This window comes from Botrytis byssoidea (assembly GCF_014898295.1).
Source record: "Botrytis byssoidea strain MUCL 94 chromosome Unknown BBYS_012, whole genome shotgun sequence".
NCBI classification, from domain to species: domain Eukaryota; kingdom Fungi; phylum Ascomycota; class Leotiomycetes; order Helotiales; family Sclerotiniaceae; genus Botrytis; species Botrytis byssoidea.
This window is the reverse complement of record NW_024065853.1, coordinates 49483-62446: the sequence shown is the minus strand read 5'-3', so window position 1 is coordinate 62446 and position 12964 is coordinate 49483. Positions and strand designations below refer to the sequence as shown.

The 12964-nt window shown below is 43.3% G+C and overlaps 5 protein-coding genes across 5 annotated transcripts; 4 read left to right on the top strand and 1 right to left on the bottom strand.

The window, feature by feature from the left end:
* Positions 1-1330: 1330 nt before the first annotated feature.
* Positions 1331-3802, top strand: EAE97_006433 (uncharacterized protein; the record flags this gene model as incomplete). The annotated part of the gene is made up of 1 exon (XM_038876946.1): positions 1331-3802. One exon carries the CDS (start codon positions 1331-1333, stop codon positions 3800-3802), a length of 2472 nt encoding a protein of 823 aa, XP_038731878.1.
* Positions 3803-5100: 1298 nt separating this feature from the next.
* On the top strand, positions 5101-7650 carry EAE97_006432 (uncharacterized protein). Its single transcript, XM_038876945.1, has 5 exons — positions 5101-5316; positions 5396-5715; positions 5762-6028; positions 6083-7246; positions 7328-7650. The coding sequence occupies exons 1-5, from the start codon at positions 5220-5222 to the stop codon at positions 7421-7423; spliced, it is 1944 nt and encodes a 647-aa protein (XP_038731877.1). The 5' UTR covers positions 5101-5219; the 3' UTR covers positions 7424-7650.
* A 2321-nt stretch (positions 7651-9971) lies between these two features.
* On the top strand, positions 9972-10942 carry EAE97_006431 (uncharacterized protein; the record flags this gene model as incomplete). The annotated part of the gene is made up of 4 exons (XM_038876944.1): positions 9972-10457; positions 10507-10557; positions 10614-10733; positions 10820-10942. The coding sequence occupies 4 exons, from the start codon at positions 9972-9974 to the stop codon at positions 10940-10942; spliced, it is 780 nt and encodes a 259-aa protein (XP_038731876.1).
* A 3-nt stretch (positions 10943-10945) lies between these two features.
* EAE97_006430 (uncharacterized protein) lies at positions 10946-11948 on the top strand (the record flags this gene model as incomplete). The annotated part of the gene is made up of 2 exons (XM_038876943.1): positions 10946-11365; positions 11417-11948. The coding sequence occupies 2 exons, from the start codon at positions 10946-10948 to the stop codon at positions 11729-11731; spliced, it is 735 nt and encodes a 244-aa protein (XP_038731875.1). The 3' UTR covers positions 11732-11948.
* A 159-nt stretch (positions 11949-12107) lies between these two features.
* EAE97_006429 (uncharacterized protein) lies at positions 12108-12590 on the bottom strand (the record flags this gene model as incomplete). The annotated part of the gene is made up of 1 exon (XM_038876942.1): positions 12108-12590. The coding sequence occupies one exon, from the start codon at positions 12588-12590 to the stop codon at positions 12108-12110; it is 483 nt and encodes a 160-aa protein (XP_038731874.1).
* Between the last annotated feature and the right edge of the window lie 374 nt (positions 12591-12964).

Here is a 12964-nt window from a genome sequence, read left to right as displayed (position 1 = left end):
TTAATTAAAATGAAGGAATGCCTCCCTTTTTCTCTCTCTTATTCATGCATTCTCGTATTTGATTGGCTCAAATCTATAACATGCTCGATCAGATAAATTATCTATGTATTATTTTTCCATCGTCCCTATTCCATCCTAACTTTACTTTGCCCGCTTTCTATCTTTTTCATTTCAGTCCTCTCTCATACTCACACTCACAACTCACTTCCTCCCTCTCTCTCTTCCTTCATTACTCTACTTCTTATATTATGCTTTGAACAATTCACAATTCTTTCAAGATATTGTTCAATTCTATTCTACTCCTTTTTCGTTGATTCTTGATTCCAATTATTCCTTCTTTGGTTAATCCATTTGAATACGCTCTTTTTTGGTATCATTTCCACCATCAGGTCCCCATTTCAAGAGAGATTAAAAAAAGCGGATTGACTATCTTGCATTCCCCTTTTTTACCCTTTCACAACTCTAATTCTTGATCTTTTGATTCTCGAATATCGACAAGAGGATTGAATCGAAGAAGACAAGAAGAGGAGCAGAAGAAGTGTGTATTTGAAAAAGAAGAAGAAGAAGATCAGAGAAGAAAAGAAATCTAGACAGTCCTTATCGATTCGTCCAAACTATTCGAATAAGCTTGACGAAAAGTCTACCTCCTTTTTTTTTTTTTAGAAAAAAAAAAGACAAAACTTCTTTGTTGTTACTATTGTTCCAATATTCTCTATACAATCCACTCATATCTTGCATCGAGCAGATATTTTGAAGCTTTTCTTTTAGAACTGCCCGATTTGCCTTCGCTTCGAAACGACCATCACTTCGACTGGAATCCTTTGCGGTCAAAGTAAAGTCCTTTGAGCATTCACTCAACTTTAAACGTTCATTCCTTCGATCCAACACATTTTGAACATCTATCATATAGATATTTTGCGACGATTCACATCGACAACTTCCTCCTTTCGATTCGAATACTTGTATACAAACTGAACCTATTTTAATATTCATATTTCTATCTATACAAGAATTTGTTTATAGCGGCAAACATTCTCAATTCCAGCCAACCAGCCAACCTCGAATATCTACATACCTAGCTTTGTTAATACATACCCAAACTTCACTTCAGACAAATCCTTCGAATTTAAACTTCTCGGCATATTCACTCTTCTCACGATTTTTGGCAGATTAATCTTCTGTTGGATATCTTTTGGTCAATTGATTCATTCAATCTTCAAGACCAAAAGTTCTTCAACGTGCCTTTGCAGGCACAATTTAATCTTTCAAAACGGCGGTAATATCATCTCTTGTGCGGGACAGCTTTGTCCTGCCACCTCATCTTCTCGGGATGCAGGAGTCACAATCTCAAAATGGCGGATCTGGAGCGACATCTGTAAATAGACCCTTTGGGCATGCATCGAAGCCCTCCAGCAGCGATACGGGCTTCTCTCATGGCGCATACAGCTCAAATCAGTTTTCGATGGGTGGTTATGGTGATAGACATCCTCGCAGAGTGAACATTCCTTCAATAAATACACAGAGCATGGGCCAACAAGGTCAAAATGATATGACAACACCAGGAACCGCATTCGATATGCAATTCACACCTTTGTTACCTTCACAACTTCTCCTTGGTAGTCCATTCCAACCAGGGACTCCTTCTGCGTTCCAAAGTCCTCAATTCCAAAACTATGCAACATTCCAACAGCAACAGCAGAATCAACAGCAACCTCAAAGCCCAACTGGGCCTATGTCTCCTCAACTCTATCAGAGCTTGGTCTCCCCTTCGACTTATGGCGCACCTCAGTTCTACAACCCACAATCACCAACTGGTGGATTTGCTCAAATGAACAACGGGATGCAGAACATGAGCATGGCTCCTTCCTCTCCAGTACAAATGTCGCCTGGTTTGGTTTCAGGAACCAGCCGAACTGTTTATTTGGGAAACATTCCTCCTGAGACGTCCGCGGAAGAAATCCTCGGTCACGTCCGAAGTGGACAGATTGAGTCTGTTCGACTTTTGCCAGATAAGAACTGTGCTTTCATCTCATTCTTGGACGGAAGTTCCGCCACACATTTCCACTCAGATGCAATCTTGAAGAAGCTCTCCATCAGAGGCCAGGATATCAAGGTTGGTTGGGGAAAGCCTTCTCAAGTACCAACCTCTGTCGCTCTTGCCGTTCAACAATCTGGTGCTTCGAGAAATGTTTATTTGGGAAATCTTGGTGAAGAGGTCACCGAGGATGAGCTGCGTGAGGATCTTGGAAAATTCGGCCCAATTGACACAGTGAAGATCGTTCGAGAAAAGGCCATCGGTTTTGTTCATTTCTTGTCGATTGGAAATGCTATCAAGGCGGTTTCTCAGTTGCCTCAGGAGGCAAAATGGCAATCACCACGTCGGGTCTACTACGGAAAGGATCGTTGCGCTTACGTTTCGAAGACCCAACAACAAAATGCTGCACAATATCTTGGTATTGCACCAGGATATGCTCATGTTCTCAATGGGGCTGATCGTGACTTGATTTCCAATGCTTTGGCTCAACAATCCGTAGCTGCCGCAGCTGTTGCCACAACTGCGGGTGGAATCAACAACCTTGGAAACCGAACTGTTTACCTGGGTAATATTCATCCGGAAACAACAATCGAAGAAATTTGCAATGTTGTTAGAGGTGGTCTTTTACATCACATTCGATATATACCCGACAAGCACATTTGCTTTGTCACATTCATTGATCCTACCTCTGCTGCTTCTTTCTATGCCTTGAGCAACTTGCAAGGATTGATGATCCACAACAGAAGATTGAAGATTGGGTGGGGAAAACATTCTGGTGCTCTTCCAGCTGCAATTGCTCTTGCTGTTAGTGGTGGTGCATCAAGAAATGTTTACATTGGTAACTTGGATGAATCGTGGACCGAAGAGAGATTGAGACAAGATTTCTCCGAATATGGTGAGATTGAATTGGTCAATACTCTTCGAGAGAAGAGTTGTGCCTTCGTAAACTTCACGAATATTGCAAATGCTATCAAGGCGATTGAGGCCATTCGAGGAAAGGAAGAGTACCGTCGATTCAAAGTCAACTTTGGAAAAGATCGATGTGGAAATCCTCCACGACAAGTCCAACAATCCCAATCTCCACGCGGCGATGGTGTCAACTCACCTCCTCATTCGGGTGGTCTTCAACCCAGTCAGAATGGTTCTTCCCCGACTGGTTCTGTAGCTCCAGGTTCAATCAATGGATCAAACGGAAATTTCCAACAGCAGCAGCAACAGCAACAACAACAGGGATCTACTCCATCAACTATTCTTAACGCTGGAAGCAACAATCCTTTGACCATGTACCTCAACCAAGTTTCTCAACAAGCTCAGCAACAGCAACAACAAAACCTTGATCCGTACTCCGTTGCAGCTCTTCAACAACAGCAGCAACAAGTTCTTGCAGCGCAACAAGCAGCTTTGTACGGTGGTGGTAACATGGATGACATGAACATCCAGCAACCACAGTCCAATGGACACGGTTCAAGCGCAAGCATTAGCAATACGAATGGTTTCCAATCGTCTGGAGCACCCACCATGAATGGATTGTTGGCTCCGGCTAGAGGAAGCCACAGCAGGGCTGTTTCCCTTCCTGTTTTCGCACAACCAGATGGTAACGGAAACGGAGAGCAGCAAGGAAACCCAAGAGGTAGAGGGCATCAATATCAAAGCTCTTTCTCTGGTGGTCTAGGCAATGGAGGTTTCAACAGTGGATACGGACTTGGCATTGATGGACAAGGGCATGGACTCAACGGTTGGGCTGAAGAGGAAGTGGCAGGACATTAATTAAGGACAGGGACTTTCTTTTAATGATTATTTCGAGCTTATAGTACGGAGGAGGAAAAAGTGGCTTAGTTGATTTGTTTGAAATTGAACTTGCGTGCATTTGATTGGCATGGGCAGGAAATATTGTGTTGTAATACCGAGCTCTCAATTTCTTATTTATTCCATTTCATCTTTTCTTTACTACCTTCATTCGCTTCGTTGTGCTTTCTTTCTTGTCTCGGTCTTTAATGGCTTTTGCGTTCTGTGTATCTTTTTTTGTTTCTCGGGGTTGAGATGTCAAGGAAAACATTTTGCGGATGAAAAATTGAGGAAGATGAGGATCTCAAGAGAGGGTATTGAATGATTGATATTGATATCCAGAAAAAGAGAGGAAGTAATTAGAGGGTTCAAGAGGGGATTGAATAGGGAATGATGATCAGTATGGGATTAGGTATCAGGATAGAAAGGGACTTAGCAACTCGACCCGATGATAGGGAGGTAGGTTCCAGGAGTGGAATGAGATGGGAAATGAAAATGAAATAAAACAAATATCTGTATCTTGGTTGTGATGATTCTGTGAAGTGCAATTGATTAATGCTTCGCATATGGCTTGCTTACTAGATCAGATCAGAAATGATATAGTACTTGCAGGTGAGTTTTCTGATCGATTGAGAGTAAAAAATGAATATCCTTTGCCGTGATGAAGAGACAAGAGTGGTATTGTCTCATGTAATGATTTTCACTAAGGGAGGAGAGAGAGGGTTCCCGAGCAGGCTGAAGTCCTGACTAGTTGGTATCGACTCAGCATATGATGAAGCTGTTTGGGTTATCTGACCTGACACCTGATGGCAATTGAGTGAGTGGTTGATAACATGTGTCTATAAAGGAAGCTTCCCACCTGGTGACTATGGTGCAATGCCTGGAAAAAAAAACTCTTGACTAGATGTTTGGCTGATAGAGTAATAGTTCTGCATAAAGAGGACAATCCAAGATCAAATGGAAGGGTAATGTGAAGGTAGAGATAGCTCAATTGCCAAGTAGGACAGAACTTTTAGCACGTTTTAATGGTATATATCAGCCCTTTCATTATATCGAGAAATCTTTTATACTGGTCAATCATCAATCAAAATGTGAAGTAGATGTTTGAATACCTACCTACTTGCAGTGCCACAGTTCACTTTGTGAGGGGCTCCTGATGCACCTATCAATCAAGTCTTAATGATGGTTGTGGTCTGTGCACACCAATGACGATGGCTGGTGATCAACTATGTTAGAACTTAGAATGAATGTAGGAAAGCTTTCCTTGAGTATTGGTTCCAACTGCCATGATCTTGAATAACATCAAATCACAACACACAAACAATTGTCTAATCACTAATCAAAGATTAACAGAAGCACAGAAAACTTACCATACAAGCAACCGTATCATTCATACAGGATGTGGAATGATGAAGACAATAATCCATACGGCACCAGCTTTGAGCGCCGAGATTCAATAACTTCTTCAAATGCTGTCCCAAACTCACCTGGATCTCGTAAGTTCTTGTCTTTCATTTTTGCAAATTTGATCACTTTGTATCAAAATGTTTTCTGTTTTCCTGGGCTATGCGCCAGGTGCTGAGTCTGATGCTGACTCCGAGGGCTGGGATATCGTAGAACATGATTTTGGTGGACCACGCACTCCTTCCACCATCAGCGAAAACCAAGATAATGTGCCAGAGCAGCGCAATCTAAGTTATGATCCGAGTGAGGCAGGAAGTGATGAGGATTATGGCGAAGCGTCTCAGGCTACAAGAAGGCAGAAGAAGGGGGGGTACGATAGTCGCATTGAACAAATTCTTTACGAGAACCCGGAACTCCCTATTCTGATTGTTGATGCCGGGAAGAGCTCTGAGAGTGGTGGGAAATACATTGTGTATACGATTCGAACCGGGGTATGTTAACTAGCTAGTTAAAATAGACAAGCTAACAATACTGTAGGATCTTGAAGTGCGTCGTCGCTATTCCGAGTTTGCCTCTTTAAGAGATGCCCTCTCCAGGTTACATCCTACTTTGATCATTCCACCTATTCCAGAAAAGCATACCATAGCAGATTATGCGGCGAACCCAACCAAAGCAAAGGTGGATCAACAAATGATAGATCTTCGAAAGCGCATGTTAGCTGTCTTCTTGAACAGATGTAGGAGAATGGATGAGGTACGGAATGATGGGGTTTGGTGGAGATTTCTGGATCCAAATGCAAGTTGGGTAAGTCAGCGATCTTTCGTATTCCACCACCGTTCTCATTCTAACTCTCATTAGAACGAAGTATTACATTCCCATCCTATTGCATCAATCCCAAAATCCAACATGAAAGCCCCACCACTCGACCCCGCCAACCCCACACCTGCTCACGCATTCCTACCTGTGCCTGCATCCTCTGCGAAACTCAAGGCAGCTTCTACATCTACTACCAATGCTCAAGGTATGATAGCACAACCTTCTGAGTATGCCGCGAGTCCTTCCACCGCGGCGCATTCTACAGCCGGACCGCAAGTCTTTGGCAGAATCCCTCCGGAAAGTGCGAATTTGAGTGAGCAGGATTTGGACCCATACTTCATAAGCTTTGAATCTTCTACGAAGGACTTGGAAGCATTGTTGACCGGACCTATTGAACGAGTGAATCGGAGGACATTGACCCATTTATCTTCATTGTCAACTGATTTGGCGGAACTTGGCGCTAGATACAATGGATTTTCGCTCTCGGAGCCGTCGGCATCTCTTGCAGCAGCTATCGAAAGAGTTGGTCAAGCTGTTGATTCTTCGTACATTGCGACCGAGGAACTCTCTGCTTCCTTAGGTGCGACCTTTGCTGAGCCCATGCGCGAGAGTGCACAATTTGCTGGTGTAGTGCGAAGTGTCTTGAGATATCGCGTTCTGAAGAGGGTTCAACAAGAAATGACCAACGAGGACCTTGCTAAGAAGAGAGTTCTTCTAGAGCAGTTGGAAAGAAGCGAAGCTGAAGCAAAGAGAATTGACCAGTATCTAACCAATAGTGGAACTGGCAATGTACCGCGGCGGTCAAATTCGTCTGCAAGAGAACCGCCACAAGTAAGACGTGAATCACCGCATGATGATACGGCATCAATTGATTCCGATTTTCCTCCGACTCACGGCGATACTCCATCTGCTTCTCAAGGAATCCCTCAACAGGAAGAAATTCCTCCTACTCATCGAAAGAGTTCCAGTGGAAATTTCATCACAAACAAGATCTTTGGACGTATAAGTCATGCAGTTCATGGCGTTGTTGATGCTGACCCGGAGCGAACACGGAGGGATCAAATTAGCAAGACCAGAGAGGCAATTTCACATTTGGAGCAAGCTCAACTTGCGTCCGCACAAGATGTCAAAGATGCAAGTGCAGGTGTTCTCAAGGATTTGTCGAGGTTTCAAAAGGAGAAAGAAGATGATTTGAAGAGATATATGGTATGCGTCCACGTCATTTTACAATTCCTTTTTCGCATACCCACAGTAAAGTTGCGACGGACATACTAACCATATTCACAGCTTGCATACGCCAGAGCTCAAATTGAATGGGCTAAAAAAAATAAGGAAACTTGGGAGGAAGCCAAACTCGAAGTGGAGAAGATAGATGATAACTAATGCGGAAGGAATGAGGGCTTCATGATGATCAGTGAGGGATGATAAAGTTAATCAAAGGTAGCTAGTGGCAATGGTGGTATTCTACGGGTGGTAATATTGATACGGGTTGGATCAGTGGGTATGAATAAAAAGGAGTTGGGGAGGAGTGTTGTGTAATTAGGAACAAGGAAAGGTAGCTCTGCAAGCGCAGCCAACGAACAGAAATGATTAGAGATATACCCTTGAGATTGAGACTGAGGTTGACAGTAGCTGCGTGCATGAAATAAGTGAGATTTCTGTGTTACATATCTGACAACGCTGCAAGAGTCTAGCTTGTTCACAGAACTGCGCATGTAACAGTGAATAGATATCTGGAATATGGCTTGCCAAGATTGCCGTCCCATAGTCTGACGTTATAGGGAAAGGGGAGAGGCATGAAATCGAAAGTCACCCATGGCTTAGTGATCAGTTGGCTCAGGAATCAGTAGCATCAAGCGTTTTGACTCACACACTTGTATACAGCAACTCATAAGTAGCGCTAAGTCAAGAATGAAGTATATATTTAATTGTTCTACTTTGTCTCGCAGAACACCGACTCGCAGAGAAAACTAGAGAGAGAGAAATGAATGCTGAGAGCATGAGGTCACAATTTGATTGCGCACAATCTCAGGTGAAGAAAGGAAAACGAAGAACACTTTAGTGTGAGTGAGGACCGTGTTATGTTGAGATTCTTTTTTTGAAACTAAAACAGGATGTCATTATATCACATTTCTAGCTTTGAATCATTCTCTCTGATTAGGGGGACTCTTTCTCGGAGGTATCATTCGAATCTCTGGTGAAGCAGGTTCAAAATGTCAAAGTTGATAAGGATTAATAATGTAGCACACTCAAGATCAAAGCAGGCTACATATCCGATTGACTATCTAACAAGCTAACATTGATGATGATATGGAACCAAATGCCAAGTGTTTTAGACGCGTCTACTTTTCCCTCGATATCAGTCGACTCCACTTGAACCTGTCGAGTTTCTTCAAATCCAAGTTTCAATAGTTGTATTGAATGATAAGGAGCAAAGTTGAAATGTTGTGTCGAATCCAGACCTAAGTGGAAAGGGCAATCTTAAAAAGTATCCCCTTTTATAAAGTTTGTATCGGTGTGAGCACGAAGCACGGGATTTTTCCAAAAGTGGACATGTTGGGATGTTCCCAACATGACATTTTGAACCGATACAAACCTATGAAGACCTCAGGAGTTGTCTAGGTCTGAGACCTCACTACCTGAGCAGTAGTTCACATCTGAGGAATTTTCTTCCTGTGCGGATACATTAATGATAGTTGAGAATCATCTGTTCACATTCCTTCGTCTCGTAATCGTGCGAGCGACGGACAATGAAAACGATAATGGATTCGGCACGCCAGCTTTGATCTATGGCACATGTGTAATAAGCAATGAGTGCAGGGAAGTGAACAGCAAACCTACCCACTTTCTTGACCAAAATGCTCCATAGCAAGATGTTCTGAATTCCAACGCCCAAGAAGCAAAATCAAGCTTTCCAATAGTGTGGTAAGCATTTGGGTCCACTCGATGATGGATTCAGAAAAGCCAGCCCACACCACAAGCTAAACTTCGATCAATATTCTTCCGCGCTCTCCCAATGAAAGATCACATATTAGTTTTTTTGTTAATGTAGAAACAAGCTTTGAACGAAAGAACAAAAGAAAGGCTTGCAGGGAGAGTGGAAAGTGTTTATCCGCTTGTCAGTAAGATTGCGGGGTAGCTTTCTGTGGATTCGCGGGGACTGGGGTTTGGAGAAGACGGGGTGCTCGGGGTTGCAGGCGGCCGCTGTCTTGGTCAGCCTCTACATACATACCATAGGAGAAAAAAGAGGCCAAAATCATCACCCTGGACAATTCTATGATAAATCAATCGATAATTAAATCACAAAAGTTAATAATATTGAGTAAATCCTTGAATAATCTTCTACTATCAAGGTTTCTTAAACAATTAATTCTCTGGGTTGAAATGGAACAATGGAATTATTGAAGGGCTTTGCCGGTAGCCAATTCCAGCTTGTTTTTTTTCTCCTACGACAACTCAGCTACCGGTACCTAGATTAGTAAATGAAACTGGAGGAGCTTGGATTCATTTTCTACTTCAACCTGGGCCTAAAAACATAGTCTCGATGCTCATTTACCTGATACATGAAAAGCCATCAATTTCTCAAATTAGTTCATGATATATTGCTGGCACTGATCACTTGCAAATATGTTCGATTTCCCTCGTTACACACATCAGATGGGAGATAAATTCCAGGTTATGAGGGTCAATCTTTTACCGGGAACCATGCTTCTATACAAATTATTGGTCTATCAATCTCACGCCTCAGCTGTGCATATTCACATGGAAGCTCCGGTGAGGGTGAAGGTTACGTATGTGTGAAAGTGGATAAGAAGCTCTGGATAAGATTGAGCCATGCGCACAATCAATTCTACAATTTTTTTCGTTCTTGCCATACCCCGATTCACATCTCAACATCTGTCTCTGAGCATTGGAGCCCCAATCCGCAATCATGGGGATGTTATCCAAAGTTGAGGATCGCCCAACTCCTTCTCAAGTCTATAATTGGCGGGTTTATGCATGTTCCATTGTCGCTGGCTTTGCGGCTGTCATGATAGGTTATGATAGCGCATTTATTGGAACAACTATCGCCCTCCCATCTTTCAAAAAGGAATTCAATTTCGCCGCATTATCTACCACCAAGCTGAATCTTGTGAGCGCCAATATCGTATCATGTTACCAAGCTGGAGCATTCTTCGGTTCCCTCTTTGCGTACATTGCGGCGTATTTCCTTGGAAGAGCCCGAGGAATGGCTGTGTTTCGTGCGGTGTTTACAATTGGTGCTGCAATGATGCTTGGTGCAAATAGAGATCGTGGCCTGGGTCTCATATATGGAGGTCGAGTTCTTGCTGGTTTGGGCGTAGGAGGTTGTTCGAGTTTGGCTCCTATCTATATTTCCGAGATATCTCCACCCGCAATTCGTGGTCGATTGGTTTGCGTAGGTTTTGTCAGTCAATTGCATATTCAAGTTCTTGCTGACCTTTTAGATGTTCGAATTGGGATGGCAGATTGGTGGACTGGTTGGATTCTGGATTAATGTGAGACATACATTGACAATCGTTGAGTGACGGGGTTTAACTGATTGTCTCTGCAGTACGGTATCTCTGAAACTCTTTCATCTAACCACGAGCAATGGATAATTCCATTTGCAATTCAGCTCATTCCTTCCGGACTGTTATTACTCGGATCATTTTGGCTTCACGAAACCCCTCGCGTGAGTACATCGGCCTCTGAATTCTTCACTGTTTCCTCGCAATTACGTTGTCTTTCAAAATCATTGCTAATTCTTATTCCATACAGTGGTTGATGAGCAAAGGAAAACGGGATAAAGCTATCAAAAACCTATGCTGGATTCGAAACCTTACTGAAGATGATATCTACATCAAGGAAGAGATCTACGCAATCGACCAAAACATTGAATAACAAATGGCGGATGGTGGTCTTGGATTCTGGCAACCATTCAAACTCCTCGCGAGAAGCCGTAAAATCCAATGGAGATTTTTCCTTGGAGGTGCATTATTCTTTTGGCAGAACGCTTCTGGTATCAATGCTGTCAATTATTATTCTCCAACTATTTTCAAGAGTATTGGCATTATTGGTACCAACACTTCACTATTTTCGACCGGTCTATTCGGTGTTGTCAAAACTGTCGGAACTATCATTTACTTGCTGTTCTTGATTGATCAATTGGGTCGTAGGAAGCTATTGATGATCGGATCCATCGGTGGAGCTTTGTGCATGTACTACGTCGCTGGTTACATTGCAATTGCAAAACCTGCGGATCATCCAACAAGTTCCCTACCCCCTTCTGGTGTATCTGCCGTATTCTTTTTCTACTTGTGGACTGTAAGTATTCCAACCAGTTGAATACTCGATATCATACTGATAACTCTCCAGGCATTTTACACCCCAACCTGGAACCCAACACCCTGGGTAATAAACGCCGAGATCTTCGGCCAAAGTGTCCGAACGCTAGCTCAAGCACATGCCGCTGCCCATAATTGGCTATGGAATTTCCTCATCTCGAGATTCACACCTCAAATGTTCTCTTCAATGGGATATGAAGTCTACTTGTTCTTCGCATCATTGATGATTTGGGGTGCGGCTTTCGTCTTCTTCTTGATTCCTGAAACGAAGAACGTTCCTCTGGAGGCGGTTGATAGACTCTTTCAGCGCGGTTTGCCGGCGAGAAGAGCGCATGCAGTTGTATAGGCGGAATTGGAGCAGGAGGAAGAGGCATTGAGAGCGGGAATCACGGCGGGATTGGAAAAAGAGAGGACTACTGCACATGTCGAGAGTGTTTAAGATGGATGAGATGCGATGGGTTGGTGTCTATTCGGAGCTAATGACCAATTCATGGCTCGATTGTTGCTGCAGTAGTGAGAAATGATAATATCAAAAGCTCTGCATATTCTTGCCACTGCATCAATTGCCTTGAAATAATGAGATTCAAGTGGGGGATTATAGGGTGCTAATCTGTCAAGAAGAATACCCTCGATATGAAAATCAATGTATGTTCAGATTAGAGGGCATCCAGATGAATAGAGGCTCCCAAGCCATGGAGCTGTGCACTTCTTCTCTTTTCCCCCTACTTTCTATTCCCAAGCCCCAATAAGAATGCAATTCTCAACACCAACCCAAACCCGAGAATTCCGTAGTTAATCCTCTCCTCAGTTGACCACCCCCCAACACGAAAAAGTCCAACGCAATCCGCCTTGTAGATTCCCCAAAAGTGTCCTACATCACACACCAACATCGCAAACACCACGGCCTTCCACACAGAGTAATCACGAGTGAGTCTCAAGACCACCGCTTCGTTGATCGTGAATAGAACATAGAGAGCTGCGATATCAGTCGAGAGAAACTGTATCACGGGGTCCGGTGTAAGAGTTGAGGAGAGGGAGACAAAAGGTTTAGAAAGCGAAGAAGGTGCCGTGCCGTGGATAAACTTGTAGGGTTGGGAGTAGGCTAGGTAGGCGCCAGAGAGGGCCAGAATAGGTTCGATGTAGAGGAGGAAAACACGGTAGAAGGGGTGGATTTTGGAAATGCGAAAGTCAATTGATGGGGCCATTGCGAAAATTATGACAATGGCCGTAATGTTTTAGGGAAGGGTTGAAGGTGATAGGTTAAAGGTAGGTTATATTTGCAGCAGATGTGGTTATGAGCTTCGATGTTTACAAAGCTGAGACAGTGCGTATCACTTGAGAAGTCTGTGCTGCCGTAGATTTTCCGCCGTGTGGCACACATAAACCCACAATTTCAATGCTATTGCACTGAAAGCCATGCATGCACCACACTCCCGAAAATCTCGCGTCTACCAGTGCATCTACCAGTGGGTGTACGAACTGACGGGACACTGCAAAAATTGACTTGTGAATATCTCTCGATAGATCAAGTCGCATGTCCAAGAAGTTATTGCAATTGTTCATGGGAAATGAGACAATC